Here is a 21642-nt window from a genome sequence, read left to right as displayed (position 1 = left end):
AAAAGTCTACAAATAAAAAATGTTGTATAGGATGTGGAGAAAAGGGAGTTCTCATACTCTGTTGGTTGGAATGTAAATTGGTGCAGTCACGATGGAAAACATTATGGAGTTTCCTCAAAAAACTAAAAATAGAACTACCATATGATTCAGCAATTCCATTCCTGGTTATATATCTGGAAAAAAGAAAACACTCATTCGAAAAGATACATGCACCTCAACGTTCATAGCAGCACTATTTATTATAGCCAAGACATGAAAGCAACAAGTGCCCATCAACAGACAACTGGAAGAAGAAGAAGATGTGGTACATATATATATATATATATATATATATAATGGAATGTTACTCTGCCATTAAAAAAAAAAGAATGAAATACTGCCATTTGCAGCAATGATACAAACTGCTAGGTATAAAATAGATAAGCAATAAGGTTATACTGTATAGCACAGGGAATTAACCATTATCTTGAAATAACCTATAATGGAGTATAATCTGAATCTCTATGCTTACACCTGAAACTAACATAATAGTGTAAATCAATTACACTTCAATAAAAAATGTAAAAAGAAAAAGGAGATATGGTTCATACATACAATGGAATATTACTCAGCCATTAAAAAAACAATCACATCAGTCATTTGCAACAACATGAATGGATCTAGAAGGTATTATGCTAAGTGAAAGAAGTCAGAGAAAGACAAATGCCATATGATCTCAATTATATGTGGAATCTAAAAAACAAAACAAAAACAGATATAAAGAACAAATGGGTGGTTGCCAGAGGGGAGGGTGGGGGAAGGTGGAGGGAATAGGTGAAGATGATTAAGAAGTAAAAACCTCCAGGTATAAAATAAGTAAGCCACAGGGACATGATACACAGCATAATGAATACATTCAATAATATTGTAATAATTTTGTAATGGGACAGATGGTTACTAGACTAATCATGGTGATCATTTCATAATGTATGCAAATGTCAAATCACTATGTAGCAAACCTGAAACTGACATAATATTGTATGTCAACTATATTTCAATTTAACATAATAATAAAAATAAAAAATAAGTAAATGTATGGAACAAAATGCCACTAAAAATACAAAGAGAAAATGGAAATCCACTGTAATGTGGCAGACTTCAACTCTAATAAATGAGGCAGAGACAAGAGTAAAAATGAAGATAATTCATTTATTACAATTAAGAGGTTCAAGAAAGTTATTTTTTTAGAATTTTCTATGAACAAAAACAAAATACACATTTTTTTCAAATAGACAACTTTCAAAAAAAACACCATGAATTAAGCTACAAAGAAAATCCCTAAAATTTTCCAAAAAAAAAAATCCAAAAATTTTTCCAAAATAAAACCTATACTGTTACCAAAATTCAGTGAAACTAGGTATTAATTTTATAGGATGACAAAAACAAGCAAATAAAAACAAAGTTTAAAATTTTGAAATACCCTTCTAAGACTCCTAGGCTAAAAAAAAGAAAAATATTAACTAAAATTTATGCCTATTTAGAAAAAGAGTAAAAAGTACTGCCCCTCAAATATAAGGTGTCCAGAGGAAAAAATGACATCATAAATAAATTTAAGACATTAAGAAAAAAAAATGAAGAAGACTAAAAATAAACTAAATAAATGTACTCAGTATAAAAAAGAATGGCAAAATTAACTCAGGAATTAGAAAGTAGGAGTTAATAAAGATAAAAACAGAAATTAAGTAATTTTAAAAATTAACAGTAATCTTAATTACCAAAAGAAATCTTTACAGAGAATAAAATAGAAAAAGTCAGATTTGTAAAATTTAGGCTAAAAAAAAAAAAAGACACATTTTCCTAATGCCATTCATTTGTTGACTCTTTTCTACTTTGCAGAATTTATTGAACTTTTCTTTTTTTCTTTTGATCCATTTTTGTGAATGTTCCATAGATATTTTGAAAGGTGTGTGTTAGTTGTATATAAAGTCCTATATACCAAATCAAGTTGCAAACTGTCCATTTTTGTCCAGGGTGGTTAACAAATAATAAAAAAAAAACAAAAACTGCTCTATTTTGAGGTCTTCTATAATATGCCTTAAACCAACTTTCCTTAGTTGAATTCCAACCAATATTAAGTGTGAATTGTCCACTCCTATTACATAAGTCTCTTTATCACCTCCCATATTTATTTTTCCTTCCTGATTTTTCCCATTCTTATTTCCCACTAGGGCAATCCCTAATTAACATGGAACTAACACTACCTAGTGCTAGATTTCATTCCAGAGTAGTTTCCCTAGAGAACCCAACTTATGACCCATGAGTGAGGATTTGAAGGAAGAGTGTTGTGTTGAACTCTAGTAGTTTGCTTTATGTTATTCTCATCTCCTAAATAGGCATCCAATTATTAGAATCAGAGGCTATTTCTTTTACTTCTTTTCTAGTTCTATGAAGCATATGACAATGTGGGAATACAGAACAGTTACCTAATAAATATTGATGATCAAACGGTTGACATGAAACTCATGATATTATATAAATACTACATAAGAACTTGTTTTAAAACTCTGCTCTAGATTTCAGCTTTACCTTTTTCAAGTTTTGGAAAAGTAAAATAAAATCATGATTTTATCTAGCCACCTAGAAGGTATCTCTAAGTTTGATATCAAATTTATGGATCATGAGTTGAACATTCTCTGTAATATCATGTACAGCATGTATTTAATAGCCCCAAGAGGCCAAGAGCAAACAAGTTCTAGAAATCATTATTATCCACATATTTTATTTACAAGGCACTCAATCCTTTCTTTTTAATCATCAAGATGTAAGAGATTTTATCCTTCTCTTATTGGATAAATATTTATTAGATGCATTAAAATTGCTCACCAGGTTCTCAAATGTCAGCAATTCATTATCTTTTCAAAAAATATTTATTAAGCAATTACCACATCCCTGGCACTGTGCTAAGCAGTGGGGAATATAAATATTAATAAGACATCATTCCTCTACTCACAAAACCCATCATCTGCTAGGGAAAGGAAGATACATAAACAAATGTATTAAACTCAAGATCTAATTGAATTCCAGCACTGGCCATCATTTTTCACAAGAGGTCTTATTTGGAAAGGGCAATTACTAGGGGGAGGTGGTCATGAGAAACAAGCTCAAGTTATAAGTCTTCTAATTCTTGTTTCTCTTGAACATAGACAAGTTATACAGCTTAATGGAAGAGCAGTTTGCTGCTTTACAAAGGACATAATAATTTCTAAACTATTTGCTCTACAAGGCAATCTGGTCCTAATAATAAAATGTGCAGATAAACATGCTAACTACTGCAAATATAAGGCGTTAGTATTAAGCCAGTACCTAGCACAATGCCTCACACAGACTAGATTTAACAAATATTTATTAAATTTAATGAGTATGGGGGCGGAGTCAAGATGGCGGTGTGGGAAGAGGTGGAGTTTGCATATCCCCACAACTAGGGTGCCTGCCAGACACTGGTGGGGGACCTCAACGCCCAAGGAGATTGGAGGAACCCCGAAGCGAACCATGTACCAGCTCCACTGCTGGAAGCCTCAGGCCAAACAACCAGTAAAACAGGAACACAGTCCCACTCATCAAAAAAAAAGAGACAGCAAAAAATATGTCACAGATGAAGGAGCAAGGTAAAATCCTACAAGACAAAATAAATGAAGAGGAAATAGGCAATCTACCTGAAAAAGAATTCAGAGTAATGATAGTAAAGATGATCCAAATCTCAGAAATAGAATGGAGGCACAGATTGAGAAAATACAAGAAATGTTAAACAAAGATCTAGAAGAACTAAAGAACAAGCAGAGATGAACAACACAATAATTGGAATGAAAAATACACTAGAAGGAATCAAAAACAGAATAACTGAGGCAGAAGAACGAATAAGTGAGCTGGAAGACAAAATGGTGGAAATAACTGCCAAGGAGCAGAATAAAGAAAAAAGAATGAAAAGAATTGAAGACAATCTCAGAGACCTCTGGGACAACACTAAACGCACCAACATTCGAATTATAGGGGTCCCAGAAGAAGAGAAAAAGAAAGGGTCTGAGAAAATATTTGAAGAGATTCCCTAACATGGGAAAGGAAGTAGTCACCCAAGTCCAGGAAGCACAGAGAGTCTCATACAGGATAAACCCAAGGAGAAAATCACCTAGAAACATATTAATCAAAGTAACAAAAATTAAATTCAAAGAAAAAATATTAAAAGCAGCAACAGAAAAACAAAAATTAACATACAAAGGAATTCCCATAAGGGTATCAGCTGATTTTTTTTGTCTATAGTAATACCTTTCCCAATGAGTTCCATACTTTTTATTCTCTCATATTGTTGTGTCATCTCAACTTAAAGAACTCTCTTTAGCATTTCTTTTAAGGTAGGAATACGGGTGATGAACTCCTTCAGCTTTTGATTGTCTGAGAAAGCCTTTACCTTCCCTTCATTTTTGAATGACAGTTTGCCAGGCACTGTATTGTTGGTTGGCAGATTTTTTCTTTCAGCACTTTGAATATATCACCACATTCGTCACTGGCCTGCATAGTTTCTGCTGAAAAATACATTGATAATCTTATGGGGGAAGGGAGGGTCCCCATGTATGTAGCAATTCATTTTTCTCTTGCTGCTTTCAAATTTCTCTTAGTCATTAAGTTTGACAATTTGATTATAATGTGTCTTGGTGTGGGTCTCTCCAGGTTTTTTTTTTTTTTTTTTTTTTGGTGTTTTTTAGACTTCCTGGATGATGTCTATTTTCTTCCTTGGTTTGGAAAATTTCCAAACATTATTTCTTTGAATAAGCTTTCTGCTCCCTTCTTTTCTCTTCTTCTGGAACTCTTATAATGCATACATATCCACATGATAATACACATATGCCTAAGTTTCTTAAGCTGATTTCACTCTTTCTTTTTTTTCTTTGCTCCTCTGACTGTATGATTTCCACTGACTTGTCTTTGAGTTTACTGATCCTTTCTTTCCTCTGTTTGATCTAGTCTGAGCTAAACTCCACCTATTGATTTTTTTTCCCATTCAATTGTATTATTCAGCTCTATGATTATTTTTTAACATTTTGTCTTTGTTAAAATTCTTACTTTGTTCATAAATTGCTCTCCTGACCTCAATGAGCACCTTCCTGTTCATTATTTTGAATTATCTGTTGGGTAAATCACATATCTCTATTTTATTAGGGTTCATTTCTGGAGAGTTAGTTTGTTCTTTTATTTGGAACATATTTCCCTGTTTTTTCTTGACTCTCTCTGTGTTTTTCTGTGCGTTAGATAAAATAGCCACCTCTCCCAGTTGAGACACTGGCCTCAAGTGGGTGATGAACCCCAATAATCAGCCCATCCAGCTACTCCAGATGCTTCTCAAATGTTTTTGCTAGTCTAACTTGAAAAGTTGTGACACTAGATGTGCAGCATAACCCCTTCCAGGGAGAAACTAGTAGCTGGGCTTTACTGCTGGAGCAAGCCTGGGAAAGGAGTTGTAGGAAGAGGCTCCGCTCACTCAAAACTGCCACTTTGTTCTGTGTAGACCCCAGGAAACTAGAGAATGCATGGCTCCATCAGCTCCCAGAGGCAGGTGAGTGAGAAGCTAGATCTTCAGGCAGTAGTCAGAAAAGTCTACTGTACTAGATGTGTAGTCCAACTCCTTCCAAGAAGAAGATGGTGACTCGGTTACTTAACTGGAGCTAGCCAGAGGAAAAGCCATGGGAAGTGCCCACACACAGGTTCAAATGCCTAGGAGACTAGTGATTGCCTGTCCCATCAGCTCCCAAAGACAGCTGAGTTAGAAGTCAGACCCTGGTCAGCAACTGGAAAATTTAGTAGGTAAATGTGTATTCTAACCCCTTCCAAGAAGAAGCTGGAAGCTGGGCTTTATTGCCTGCTCATTCTGAACTGAGCCAGGGGAAAAAGCTATAGGAATTGCTTGAAAACTACCTCTTTGTTCTCTATGGTCCCAAGGGACTAGCAAATAGAGGGCCCTGTCAGCTGCCAAAGATAGGCAAGCTAGTAGACAGTCCCTCCGGTAGCAGCCATAAAAGTTGCGGTGTTAGATATGTATCAAAACCTTTTCTCCTCAAGGAGAAGCTGGGATATGGGGGATCCCCCTCAACTGTATGATGCTGTGTTAAGAATGGAGTTTATGGTGAGAGTGTATCTCAGTTTTTAACTAACTGTTTTGAGGTGGGCATTTTCTTAGTTGACCAACATGGAGAAATTGCTCAACTCATTTCTGGATTTCAGAGGCAACTGATATATGTGTAGTTGTTTATTCAGTGTGTTTATGGGTAGAGGGAAGAGTCAGGAGCCTCCTATTCTGCCATCTTGCTGAGAATAAAGCTATCCCTATTTCCTTTTTAAAATATTCTTTTTGCCTTTGTTGTTCTTCAGTTTCATTACAATATGTGTAGATGTGGGTATCTTTCTATATATCTTGCTTGGGAATTACTAGATTTTTTAGCTATGGAGACTGCTATCTTCCATTAGTTCCAGGAAATTCTTAGTATATTTTTATGCTTTTCTTCTTCTGTATCTTATATCAGAATATTTTAGAACTCATCACACCATTCTCCATGTATGTATCTTAACTGCTTTTACAAAAAAATCTTATTTTGTGCCTCTGTGGTGCATTGCAAGTAACCTCTTCAAACACATCTTTCAGATCATTAATTTGCTATCTAACCTCCTGTTTTGCCTAACCATTGGATTTTTCACAATTGTTTTTCATTTTAGATAGTTCTGCCTGGTCAATTTTGATAGTCTTTTCTTCCTTCATCATACTCCTCATACTCTACTGAGTAGATGAGGAAATAATATATATTAAGCATACTAATTTACATCTAATATCTTACTGTTTCAACATCTGCAGTATTTGCAGATCTGATTCTGCAGTTTGCTCTTTCTACAAAATTTCATTCATGTTGGCTTGCTTATTTGTGTGTCTTGTGAGAACTTATTACCCTTGGAGTTGTATAAGAATTTTTTGTGGACTTAGTGTATGGTGTAGAGAGAATTTGAGTTTACTTCTGGCAGTTACTTGGAGATATTGCCAAGACAGGACAATTTTAAATTTTCAGTTAAAGTCTTAGAGGCTACACAGATAATATGACTTTTGACCCAAAGTCCAGATGAGAACAGACTTATAGTTAGAAAATTTCCAAGGTGTTCTGTATATTTTTCTGACCTACCCATGGCCAATTTAAGCCAGCCAAGTTTTCCTACTATCTCCTGCTATAGAGGCTAGTGTTTTTCTCGTTTATCCAATGAGGTGGTCAAATAAAAGGATTCTCAGATTCATGTAAGGGTCTCATGTGACTTTCCAGCTGACAAGCTTTGTCTTCTGTCCTCAGTTCATGTTCTTCCAAAATCCAAGCTACAGGCAATAATGAAAAACAAATTCTCCATATCGCCTAGCACAATGCTAGTGCTGGCATGCTAGTTTGGATTTGTGCTCTTTGTACCTGGCTAGCCCCAACAAATTTCCCTAATTCACCTATCAGATTATCCATGTAGTTAAAAATATTTTATCCATTATTTTTAGTTTTTCTAATTCACTATATTTCTAAAAACCAAACCATTTTTTCGTATTAAATTGCTTCTAGATATCACTGATGCCTATTTTCCTTTACCTCCTAAATGCTAATTTGATTAATAGAGGTCCTGTTTTCTCCTTCAGGTGAAAACAGAAGAATATAAGGACTGCATACCTCAAAACTATTACTCTTAGTAAAAGGCAGCATAGATTGGCAGTTACAGAGAACCTAAACTAAGGCTAGATAGCCACTGAGAAAAGATTTTTTTTTTCTCTTTGTGCTCCCTTATCACAGAAAGGTATCCGAGCAGCATATCACTCAGATATTTTCCTTGTGGTTTCCCTCACTTTAAATTTGCATCCCAGTTAAAAGTTAGATAAAGTAGAATACAAACCCCCAGTACGTACACTACAAGTTGGAGAAAGGAGAAAAAACACGGGTAAAGGGAAAATGCTCTTCACTCCATTGTTGCAAAACGATAGGCACCATTCCTATATTCATTCTTTCCTTCATTCATTCATTCATCGATATTTACCTAGCATTTACTATGTATAGAGCATTGTTCTAGGTGTTGGGGATACAACACTGAATAAAGGAATATATGAATGATGACCATAAATGAATATATAAAAAGAAGATAAGAAATAAACATGACAGCTCTTTGAAAATGACAAAATACTAAAAAACTCCTTTGTTATTATCATCATTATCACAAGAGGATCTGGATAATTCTGTGGACTACGATTATGAAAGCTGTGTTTTCCTTCCAAACAAGAGCAAATATACCTTAGTAGACTTGGAGTTTCAAAGCAATTTTCACTGGCAAAGTTTCTTACTTAAAGATATTTTCATAATTCTGTTAATCCATAGTTGGGACACTTCTCAACTCTCATTCAGTCACAAATGCGAAAGAACACTCTAAAATTCACATTAGCTTTTCCAATAAAGAAATTGATTTAGCCCATACAGTGTTCTAATTCAACTTCTATTTTCTCCAACAATAAATCTCAGGTTTCATTTCAACAATCAGACATGGACCAGAATGAAAGATTTAATGATGCTTCAGCTTGGTAGTTGTTGAGTAAGTGCTCTGATACATTTCTACACTATAACATTTAATGAGACTTACTCCCAACAGAGTATTTACTTCATCAGTTTATATCATAGTATTATATTTGCAGAAGCAAGATAGAGCAAAGGTTATTTTGGATCCTGTACCAATAAGCTTCCTGTAAGTAAAGAAAAGTGCAACCATTTAATTTACAAAATCACTTAAAAAGGCTAAATGCTCAATAAATTCTGCTTTATCTAGTTCAGACAACCTCAGAAGCTATTGTAACTTGGATATAAAAATGTATGCAAAATTCAGGCATTTTGTACCAGCTTTCTATCCCTAACTTTGACTGGAACTGAATTTCAAAGGTTGTTGAGACAGTATTGGGATTTCTGGATAATATCTTTGAAACTCCCTCCTGCCTTGATAAGAAGAAGGGAGTCAGCAACTTATCTTACAAAAGGGAAGACTCTACCACTATGCCTATGCCCACTCCCATCAAAACTACACCCATACACACACGCAGACACACAAAGACACACACAGACACACACTTTCTCCTCCTCTCCAACCACTGCCATTTCTTGTCTGCAGCAGCCACTTTCAACTAAAGTGAGAAAAGAGAAGTCCCTGAAGGAAGACAACTTCAAAATATTCTATCTTCTTCTAAAATCCTAAGAATATAGAAAAAGGTGTCTGAGATAAACCGGACCTCTTATACAAGCATCACCTGATACAATTCTGTTTAGTACTATGAAAAATGTGATACACAATCCCATCTACCCACTCTTGCAAATTTCACCTCACAATACTAGTCACTTCTCATACACAGACTACTTCTACTTAAATAACCCAGGTACCCAAAAAATAATTTTTCACTAAAAAGTTATGCCATCTTTTGGACTGGGTTACATATATAATTTCTCTGATAGTTCCAATAAACTAAGAATCGTAGAACAAGTTTTGTTGAATTTTGATTAACCACATTAAGCTCTACCTGTGAGAATTCAGTATAATACAGAAGTTGGAAATATCTTCTAGAGTCAGACATACTAGATTCACATCCTGGTTACTACCACTCACTAGCCTTCTGACTTGAGCAAGTTAAAAAGCATACATAAGTCTCAGTTTTATTTTCTGTAAAACAAACAAACAAGAAAAAAACATATCTTATATGGACACTGTAACAATTAAGTGATAAATTTATGTTAAGTGTTTAGCTATCAAGAAATGTTACATATTAATGTATGGGGGACCTAATGTTCTGCTAGTATCACTGGTATAAAATTAGTTAGAAACATAATCTTGCCCACAGTGTGTTTTCAATCTTATTGTGAAGACAGAATGCTCATCTAATAGACAAGTTTACTGAGTACCCATTACACAGGGCAAACATTTACATGATGGGGTATTATTAAAGAATCACCACTAATTTTCTACCTTAGTTAGACAAATAGGTCCTAAGATTTTCACATAAATGCTAATAATTAGGAAGTTAACAGATTTTTTCATTGATGCCAAAAATTAGGAATTTAATAATGTTAGGTTAGAAATGAAGAAATCTGTTTAAGACATGCAACTAAAGGAAAAGCATATGGAAAGGCTATTCTAAACTTAAATGAATTAGATATCTAATAAGTTTATTGTGACAGTAATAATGTTAAGAACATATAGGAATTATAGGTTATGTGTTTATTTTTTTAAGTTATCAGTAAAACTTTAGTAATTTTAATTGTTTCTTGATTATGGAAGAATCTTCTGCCAAACAGTCACCTCCACAACTAATAATGAAAGCTAAGATTTATCGAGAATTTACTATGTGCCAGTCACTGCTATGAGCATTTTTACATGTATTATTAATTCACTGATACAGACAACACTAAGATATAGGTCCTATTATTATCCTCAATTTATAGGTAAGAAAACTGAGAGTTCAATAAAATAGCTTGCTTAAGGTCACAAGGGCAGTATCCACCAGACCTGGGATAGGAACTCAGGCATCTGGGCTCCTGATCCCTTACCTTTAAGCATTACACCGTGTTGTCTTCCATTAAGCAAGTACTTATCTGACTTGGATAACCAATGATCTTTGACATCATACTGGAATGTCTAACAAATCTCTCAACTCAACATGTTGAAAATTGAGTTGCTGATCTTCCTCTCAAAAATGGCTTCACCCACAGTCTTCCCCATCATAGTTGATAAAAACTTAATCCATCCAGTTGCTCAAGCCAAAAAACAAACAACAACAACAAAAAAAACCCTTGTAATTATCTGTGGTAGACACAGAGGTTTACTGCCCACATCCTCCTTCCAGGTAGGACTTGTTGCCTACCTGTGGAGGGTGAGGCCAGCAGATGGCCCCCCAGCTGTCAGTTCCTTCAGGGTCTGCAGCAGCTGCAGAGGGCTTATCCCCAGCCCCCCTGCCTGCAGATAAGACCCTTCCCAGGGTAGGGTGACCTGCTTCCAGTGATTGAAAGAGGCCTATTTCTTGAGGTTACCACTCTCTCCAGAGCTCCCTACTCATTGGTGGCTTTGTGGGTCTGGCTCACAGGTAGACTTCTTCCTCTGCTCAGTCCTGCTCCCTTCCTCTCCCCTCACACATGTTGATTCCTAATAACACCTTGTATCCGAAATTCTGTTCAGTGTGTGCTTCTAGAGGAGCTAACCTGCAACACCAGCCATGACTCTTCCCTTTTCACTTACACCCCACAACCATTCTGTCAAATCCGGTTGGCTCTACTTACAAAATTTAGCCTTAATATTCACTAGCCACCCTAGTCCAAAGTAAAATGTGAGGAGTTCAAGAGAGCAGCACTCAATTGTATCCCAAGCATAAAGAACAGCGCCAAAAATAAGTATTTGTGGAATGAATAAATCCTACATTTCATAAATTGATCTGTGTAAAATAAAGTCATCATTTCAATGTAATTAACAATCCCAATTTAAATGCATTGGCTTCCTTGGCAGAGATGTAAAGGAATCAGAAGTTTACTGATGGAATAGTGTCCTGCTATTCAATTCTTTGGAAAACACAGTCAATGATAGAGACTGATTAGGTCACTGGATTTTTATTTACTCATACTTTGAACTCCAACCCAAGGATCTGAGAACACACATCTATTAATTTTCATATTGGTACATCAAATCACATTTTAATTTTCTCTGAACTTACCTCAAGCTCATCAAGGGCACTTCCCAGGGTTGCTGCCTGAGGTTCTGGTGGGACTAACACATTCTGGATGCCTTGCGAAGCATTTGAAATTACATTGAGGGCATTCTGAATTTCTTCACAAACTGTGTCCTTGCTGGCTTTGAGGGAAGCGACATCAGAATGTTCCAAACAAGCTGAACAAATTGAATGCAATATGGGGGAGTTCTCCTTCAATGAGGCCCGGGCACCTGCAATTTCATCCCTCTGATTTGGAGATTTTAGGTCCTGAGGAAAGAAATAAAAAGAGAGGTTATGGAAGAAAGATTTATGCAAAGAAACTCCATTTTTCTGCCAATAAAAAAGAAAAGATAATAGACACTAGGAATTCATAACGATAAGTTAAAATAAAGGGCATAAATTTTTTCTATACTCCTCCTGATTCTGTTAAAATTTCTGTAATAGGAAAGTGAAGCCATAGCAAATAAAGGTCACAATGGTACAGATGTGTGGTAACTGAGTAACTCTTACATTTGTCAGTCATACACTTATAAGTCAGAAAAATACTTTGGCTTTCACATTATGAAGTGAATTATAAGACAGCTTGAATTACAAGGATGCTGATTACTTATTTGCATAGATGGTGATGATTGCATTTAACCTTTTTGTTAAAACTAAACCGATTAAGTTAAGAATACTAAATTAAACTTCCCACCATTCAGCTATCTTCCACTCTTTTTCAGAAATACTTGCTAATAAGTTAATCCTGGATTTTTCTTTCTTTGACATTTATTCAAACAAATAGTTAGTGAGCATTTAGTATATGCTAGCCCTTGTGCTTAGATGTCAAGTGCACAGAAGTGAACAATCCTGAAAGGACCTTGTTCTCCTGAAGCTTATGTTCTTGTTTGAGGGGGAGGGGGCCTAAAGACAAACAGATAAACTAGGTAAAACCAATACATAAGACAATTTCAGGTAATGAAAAATGCTATCGAGAAAACACAACACTGACTGACTTGAGAAGAGAAGCTCTTTAGCTTGGGTGGTCAGAGAAGATATTTCCTCAGAGATGACATTTGCAATAAATATAAATGAAAAGCATTTCAAACAGTGGGAGGAGAGGAAAGAGAAAGTCCTATATAAGTGACAACTGGTTAAAACTAGCTCAATATACAATGAAAAACCCTGGCAAGTACTCCTTTAACCAAGAGATGAATGTTAACATCATCAGTGATGTCACATGGCTAGCGGGTGCTCCTTGATATGTTGTGACAAGACAAGTACTTCATCTGTCTGGAATTCTCTCCAAAAGCCCACAGTCTCAGTCTAATCATGAGAAAAACAACAAACAAAACCAGACTGGGGAAAATCCTACATGATACCTGGACTGTATCCCTCAAGACTGTTAAGGTCACAAAAAACAAAGAGACTGACTGATAAACTGTCACAGACCAGAGGAAATTGGGGAGACATGATAACTAAATGCAGCATAGAACCCTGGATCAGATCCTGGAACAGAAAAAAAGACATTAATGGGAAAACTGATGAATTCCAAAAAAAGCCCAGAGTTTAGTTAATAGTAATGCATCAATGTTTGTTCATTGTGGCTAATGTAAGACATTAACAATGAAGGAAATCAGAAGAAAAGTGGATGGGAAATTTCTGTACTATCATTGCAACCTTTCTGGAGATCTAAAATTATTAATATAAATAAAAAGTTTATTTTAAAGAAAACTAATTCAAGGGAACTTAACAATAACTTATGCATTCCACATACAATATCTCATGTAATCCTTGTAACAACTCATGATACATATTATTCTCCTTTTTAAAGATGAGAAAACTGATACCTAGAGAGACTGAGTTCATGAGCCAACTAACAAAGCTAAATGGTGGCATTTCTTGCATTGTAACCCAAGTCAGTGCAACTGCTAAGCCATGATCCTAACAGCTATGTTATACTCTTTCCTGTGTGGGAAGGATTTCTCTTATTTGCTACTACACAAGGATGTGAGGACCTGTGTTGTATAATGACTTATAATTTATAAAGTGCTTCTGGATAGTATCTCACTGACCATCACAACACCCTCTAAGGCAATAAGGCTGGTGTTATTAGCCCCATTTTAACTAAATGAGTATTTAGTCTAAGGAGATTAAAAGGCTGATAAAAGAACAGATGTAAACCTAAGTCTTCTGATGGCAAATCCCATGACTCTGCTACCTTCAGATAATGTTACCTGAGGTTAATAAATGGCAGCACTACTATATTTTTAGCTCCTTCCTTTCTGAAAATAAAGGCTGTCTGCTACTTCATGCAGGATTTGGGGGTAATTAACTGTTTCACAAGATGTAGGGAAGACAGAAGTAGCTGTCTACCCACTGTTCTTAGCTAGGACATGGAAGCAACCTAAGTGTCCATGGACAGAGGAATGGATAAAGAAGTTGTGGCACATATATACAATGGAATATTACTCAGCCATAAAAAGAAACAAAATTGAGTTATTTGTAATGAGGTGGATGGACCTAGAGTCTGTCATACAGAGTGAAGTAAGTCAGAAAGAGAAAAACAAATACCGTATGCTAACACATATATACAGAATCTAAAAAAAAAAACAGAAAGGTTCTGAAGAATATAGGGGCAGGACAGGAATAAAGTCGCAGACGTAGAGAATGGACTTGAGGACACGGGGAGGGGGAAGGGTAAGTTGGGATGAAGTGAGAGAGTGGCATGGACTTATATATACTACCAAATGTAAAATAAATAGCTAGTGGGAAGCAGCCGCATAGCACAGGCAGATCAGCTCGGTGCTTTGTGACCACCTAGAGGGGTGGGATAGGGAGGGTGGGAGGGAGACTCAAGAGGGAGGAGATACGGGGATATACGTATATGTATAGCTGATTCACTTTGTTATACAATAGAAACTAACACACAATTGTAAAGCAATTATACTCCAATAAAGATGTTAAAAAAATAAATGAATAAAGGACATCTGCCAAAAACAAGGAAAACAGCATGTGCAAAGGCCTGAGGCATAACAGAGCAAGAAGTATGCATGCTACTGCAGGTGGCACTACAAGTATAGGGACGCTAAGCAGGAATGGTGATGAATCCAGCTAGAAACGCAGGCAGATGCCATGTTAAGGAACTGCGAGAGAAACAAGCTCAGATGTGTACTTTCAAAGATTGCTCTAGCAGTGACCATTTAGTGATTAGAGAGAATGAAATTTCAGTCAGGGAGACCAGGCAATAATCCAGGTAAAAGACAATGAGTGCCTGAACGCTGAACACTATTGCTAGGCTGTAGTAGGATGGATCCAGAAATATTTAGGAGGCAAAAACAGTAAGACTCTGTGATACTTAGATGGAAGGGGGTGGAGGTATCTAGAAGCATCTAGAAAATTGTTTTCACCATTGTGCACATCGTGATGCATTCAGCCAGATGGAGAATACAGAATGAATAATGCATTTGGAAGAGAAAGGTAAAGTACTTTTTTGTCATCTGTGAAATGTGAGATGCCAGCATAATATCCAAATTAAAATATACTATACATGGATCTAGACTTAAGCTAGAAATAGAGATCTGTGAATCACTAACTCATAGCTGGGAGCCAAAGTCATGTGTGTGAAGGTTACAGGGCCTTCACCCAGGATGAATGTTACAATAAGGAGAAGAACCTAGGATTCATCATAAGTTGTTTCTTGAAGATATAAACCTGAACATTTTGTGTTCTAGACTAAGAAGCTAAATATGTATTGTAAATTACCAAGAAGGACATCAGAAGATACTGAACTCTCCAAAAACCAAAGAAGCAAGCAAAAACACATGCACACCCTAGAGTTTAGGACCCAAAGTACTGTGGATAATTACGGTCACTATACTTTAAAAAAAAGAATTAAAGAAATGTTTTTAAGAAAAGCAATTTGGAAGACAGGATGACTTCTGTATGAGGGAGTTAAAAATATGGGGTCTGTTTACTTCAAAAAAGTGAAATTTATATTGGAATACACATGATTTTTTAATAACCTAGACATAATGAATGAATTTGACAAGTTGTTAATGGACTTCTTTACTAAATCTAGAAACAACAGATCAGAGATGAAGCTTTTTAGATTTGAGTGAAATCACTTAAAAAGATATCTATTCCATCCACCTCCCTAGAGTCTGTCATACAGAGTGAAGTAGGTCAGAAAGAGAAAGACAAATACCGTATGCTAACACATATATATGGAATCTAAGAAAAAAAAAATGTCATGAAGAACCTAGGGGTAAGATGGGAATAAAGACACAGACCTACTAGAGAATGGACCTGAGGATATGGGGAGGGGGAAGGGTAAGCTGGGACAAAGCGAGAGAGTGGCACGGACATATATACACTACCAAATGTAAAATAGACAGCTAGTGGGAAGCAGCTGCATAGCACAGGGAGATCAGCTCGGTGCTTTGTGACCACCTAGAGGGGTGGGATAGGGAGAGTGGGAGGGAGGGAGACACAAAAGGGAAGAGATATGGGAACATATGTATATGTATAACTGATTCACTTTGTTATAAAGCAGAAACTAACACACCACTGTAAAGCAATTGTACTCCAATAAAGATGTAAAAAAAAAAAGAATAAAGATGTTAAAAAAAATGTATATATATATATATTCATATTGCTGTCTCCCTCACTTCATTATACTTCCCTTGAATGAAAGCACTATAACTTATTTATTTTTTATCCATTATCTAGTAGTACATGGCATGTATTAGGAACTTAATCATTTTTTTGAAGAAACAAATAGACAAATGAATAAGAAATAAGTAAGAGAAAGTTATGCTCAGAAAGGATAAGAAACTTGGGATATGATTATTCCAAGAAATCAAATGTGTGGAAAATATACATAATCCGGAGAGTCTAGACAAACTTGTACATGATAATGCCACAGAAAGCTAAAGAGTAAAATTAAATTATACCTATCTGTACATCAAATGTTAGTGAAGCCATTGATATAACTGCTTTGGAAAACCAGCAGTGCCTACCGAAGCTAAACATATGTATATATTAATGAATGTGTATGAACCAGCTCTATTCCACTCCTGGGAGAAGATACACTCTTACAGAAATATTTTCATATGTTCATTAAAAGACATATAAAAGTGTTCATAGAAACACTCTTCATAGAGCCCCAAATTAGGGACAACCCAAAGTAATGAGAATGAACAAAATGCAGTTACATGCTACAATACGAAATATGGAATGAAAAACACCAGACACGAAAGAGTACATATTACTTGATTCCATCTATATAAAGTTCAAACTCAGGCAAAACTAATCTATAGTTTTAGGAATCAGAATAGTGTTTATTCTTGAGGGGCGATTAGAGACTGGAAACGGGCATAAGGGATCTTTTGAATTTTGGTAATTTTCTGTTTCTTGATCTGGGTGCTTGTTACCTTGCAGGTGGTGTGTTTGGCTTGGAGAATTCATTGACCTGTATGTGTATAAGCTGTACATTTTTATGTACGTATGTTATACTTCAGTTTTTAAAGTTTATACAAAATCAGACAAAACAAAAGTGTTAATAAAGCCAAGCAAATATTCACTGGTATAAATAAGCTATAGACCTGTCATGTTACATTTCCCATATTTAGGGAAGGATGAAAAAATTGGATATGCAGTCCATTTGCAAGTATCTTCTACCAACTTAAGGGCTTCTGTCTAAAAAAGAAAAAAATCTAAATGTTTGAAAAATAAAAAAGGAAAGCTCCGATAGCTTAGCCATCAGAAAGGGCAAAGCTAAAGGATTTTCACAGCAATTGATTCCACATACCCTTGAACAAACCCACATTTCAAAAAATCAGAGAAAACTTCCTTACTAAGCTACATCCCTGCCCAAGTAGAATAGCTCAGCAGATACTCTGCTCAACAAAGCAGAACTACATGCAAATTACTGAGTTTCTCTTCCAGGTGTTTAAATGAAGAATGAAGTTTCTGGAGCTGACAAACCCACTTCTCTGGTAGTGGAGGGAAGGGAGATCATAAAGAGTAGTATTTTTTTCTTTTTTTTTTTTTTTGCGGTACGTGGGTCTCTCACTGTTGTGGCCTCTCCTTTTGCGGGGCACAGGCTCCGGACGCGCAGGCTCAGCAGCCATGGCTCACGGGCCTAGCTGCTCCGCGGCATGTGGGATCTTCCCGGACCGGGGCACGAACCCGTGTCCCCTGCATCGGCAGGTGGACTCTCAACCACTGCGCCACCAGGGAAGCCCGTAGTTTTGTTTTCTTAAGACTAAGAAGACATGCAGAGAAAAGCCTGATGGATAATTTGCTATTTGGATTCCATTCTTGGTTGACTTCTATCCCCAATCTTCTCTCTGCCAAGATGTTGCCTGCTAACTGCATCATTGGTCAGTGGGCAGCTTCATGTTCTATCAGAAAACAAAATAGTGCAAACACCTGCTAATTTAAATGTTTTTCTCCAAAATAAATTAGGAAGTTGAATACTTAGCCTTAACTGAGCTGAGGGATATAGGATGGTGAAACAAGAGTAGACTACAGAGATAAAAAGAAGGTTCTGAAGAAAAAAAAAAAAAAGATTGAAAATATGCAAGATTTTACAATCAAAACATTGTTAAGCAGCAGAGAGAGATCTTCACTGCTTTTCTACACTTATTTCCCATTTTCTATTTCATGTTAGTAGGACAAATTCAATAAAGGAGAAAATTAAAGAATTCTTCAAATTCAAATAGAAAACTAAGAAACCATATAATGATTGTATCAAGATATCCCCAAAGTATGTACTCTGGGCCATTAATGCATGTCTTAAGTAGTTGTAATACACCAAAGTGAATATTAATACCTCCAAAGGAACCTCCTAGGAAAGCAATATTACTTAATTCTAATGCAGACTACTGTGTCAGTTAAGAAAATGTATATGTAAAGTTCAGAAACACACTATATTCATTTCATTTTCTATCTATCTGAAACAAATACAATACTATGTATTCATCTATTATTTGCCTTGAATTTATACCTAAAAAAAATTCTATCTGAAGTCATGTGTCATGATTAAAGGAAAAAGAATAAGCAGAAAAACATAAAAATAATGAGCTACTTCAGTAAGATCTAATTGCTATACTTCATGCTTTCCTTCCATTTGTGTGTATACTTCATCACTTAATCTAACAAAATTCAAATATCCATAAATCAGAAAACTTTTCCCGTATAGATTAATTAACACCAATGGGAGTTAAGTTGGATTTTAACATCTAGTCAAGGATCAATAAATATCATTATCCTTACAATTCCTTATTTAAGTTTCTGTGACTCACTTGTCAGAAATAAATCACCATTTTCCAAATATTCTGGTGCATCTAAGAAAGCAAATAGCATCATTTAGTATAAATGGGATCCAAACTCAGAGATGTTGATGCAACTTCCTAGTTAATAATCCCTTACGTTCATGGAGTGGCTTATCCTGTTTAACATGTTTCCAGTCACTCTTTCACAAAGAATCCCATGAGGAGATACAAAAAGTGCTATTATTTTTTTTAATTAATAAAAAGTGGTAGTGGTAATTGTTTTTAAGAAAGCCAACATTTATTAAATAGCTATAATGCTTCCTACATGAAAGCACTCTCTATTCTTTCTCATTTAATGGCCCAGCTATAAACAAGATCCAGGATTGGCTCCTGTCTTACCACTCTTTCTACCCAATGCTATTCTTTTTGTTATTGTCAGTAGCTTCATTATCTCTCACAAAGTCTGTCTAAGGACTTTCCTAAAACCCTACAGTTCTGTAGTAGCCCAAAAGAAAATACACATTTCAGGCATACCTTCTTGACAAATAACTGTCACACCTAATATAACGCAGATTAGAAACTTATTCCTTAATTGAGTTTCAGAATAAGACTAATAAGATAACCTCAGGCAAAAATTATAACACTAAATTCAAATGTGATTGATAAGGTCATTTAGTTTGCCCCAAAATATAAGTGAATGATACATGAAGAAAGAGTAAAATTAATAAGTATCATCTTCACTATTGTAATCTACCTTTGATAAAATAACAACTCTAAACATAGCATCTTAGTAGTGATAGCTTAATGGTTGCTTTTCCCAGAGCAAAAAACTTTTTAGCTTTTACGTTTAATTCAACAGGCTTGAAAAACCTGCTACAAGGTGTGACTTAAAAGCTAAGGGTGAAATGAGGCAAACGCTGAGCAACTCCAAGGCAGGAAGTCTGTCTCATCAGGAAAATAGCAGGAACTTTGGGGTTACAATTCCAACACAAAAGCACTCCAATAGCAGGAGCTTTTGATTGTAATAATTAACCTTACTTCAGCTACAAAATGGGGATAATAATTAATAATTATTAAATAATTAATAATATAATATTTAATAATTATTATTAATAATAATTAATACCTCACAGGGTATTAATGAGGTTACCTAATTTAATGTGAAACATTTTTCCAGCATTTTCTTACTTGACTTCTCTCTATACAACAAACTATTGGCCATATTCCCTCCTTAAATATTTCTCCCCTGTCTCCTTAAATGACAATACTGAATTTAAATTGACAGGTAGTGATCTCTCTACTGAGCTCCAGGAGCATAACTCAAGTTGGATCTCAAAATATACATGCCCAAAATTGAACCCATTGCTTTTCTTATACACACTCCCAAATATGTTTCTCCTCCAACATTCTCAGACTGAAGGGCCCCAATATCCAGCTGACTAACAATAAACTTAAGGAATATCCTTGACCCTTCCATTCCTTCATCCCAGCCATTAGGTGAGATCTGTTATTCTCCTCATTAAATATTTCTCCAGTAAGTACCCTTTGTTCTCGTCCTCATTACTAGTAGTAGTCTAGTGGGAAAATGATTAGGGAGAAAACAGAGGAAGTGCTTGTGAAAACATAGAGGACAGAACAAATTAGAGAAATATTAAAGACAACTTTTTGACTAATACGATATTTTGTTAGTAACACAATCAGAGGAGTCTCTCTAAACTTCAAATATGATCCTCACTCCCCAATTTAAATTTTTCAAGTGACTGTTAATTAACACAATATCTCTCATATTGTTTATTACAGACAAGCATGATCTGGACTCCAGCTTCTCTCTCTAGCCTTACATTCTACCACTTCTCTCACAGGCACCCTTTTCTCCAGCCACACAGAATCACATGAGGTTCTACAGGTGCCTTTGCATGAGCTATGTCCCTGCCTCCCCTCATATCTCCTGCTATATGTCCATTCATTCTTCAAGACAATTTGGATTCTCATGTTCTGTCATCCACGGACACACTCATGTGTTCCAATAGTACTTACACAGCACTAATCTAGGACTTATTAAACCATTACCATTTGCTATATTTATTCATGGATACATCTGTGTCTCTCACTGAATTAAGAGTTCCTATTGGAGCCAAAATGATGTCTTAATTCTTTCATTCCCTGGGCCTTGTATAGGAGCTGGCACAGAATGACCAATGAATTAATAATACAACTTTAAAGACATGAGAAAACTTTGAGGGTTACTGCCTTAAGATAATTTATTTTTCCATGAGATAAAATTTTGAATTTTGGAAAAGGAAATCACAACTGCAAAAAGCTAAGGTATACTCATTCTAGAATGGAAATGTTCTTCTTTAATTGTGTTCCCAATTAGGCTAACTAGATTTGCCTATGAACTATTCTTCCAAGTGTTCTGGACTAGCTGTTGATGACAGTTTTTAGCACTTACATGTAAGTGTGCCATTCAGTACTTATTGCTGTGTATCCCAGGTTGTTCTGAAAAATATCTGATTTCTAATTACATTCCCCAGCAGGAGGCAAGACCTTGAGGAAATGCATGTAAGATATCCCATATTTGCCATGCTTTTCAGAAAGTTAAGTTAGTGCTCCCTACCT

The 21642-nt window shown here is 35.6% G+C and overlaps 1 protein-coding gene across 2 annotated transcripts in view; it reads right to left on the bottom strand.

Moving 5' to 3' along the window:
• Positions 1-21642, bottom strand: part of CTNNA3 (catenin alpha 3) — a 1595169-nt gene that overhangs the window by 1196149 nt on the left and 377378 nt on the right. For both annotated transcript variants that reach the window (XM_027130128.1, XM_027130127.1), the window contains exon 6: positions 11768-12031. In XM_027130128.1, the coding sequence (XP_026985929.1) occupies positions 11768-12031 (264 nt within the window). The remainder of the gene's footprint in view (positions 1-11767; positions 12032-21642) is intronic.

Source organism: Aethalodelphis obliquidens, unplaced genomic scaffold, assembly GCF_003676395.1.
Source record: "Aethalodelphis obliquidens isolate GAN/ISIS:26980383/991018 unplaced genomic scaffold, ASM367639v1 scaffold37, whole genome shotgun sequence".
Classification (NCBI taxonomy): domain Eukaryota; kingdom Metazoa; phylum Chordata; class Mammalia; order Artiodactyla; family Delphinidae; genus Aethalodelphis; species Aethalodelphis obliquidens.
The sequence above is the reverse complement of the archived record's forward strand: the minus strand, read 5'-3'. Positions and strand labels throughout refer to the sequence as shown.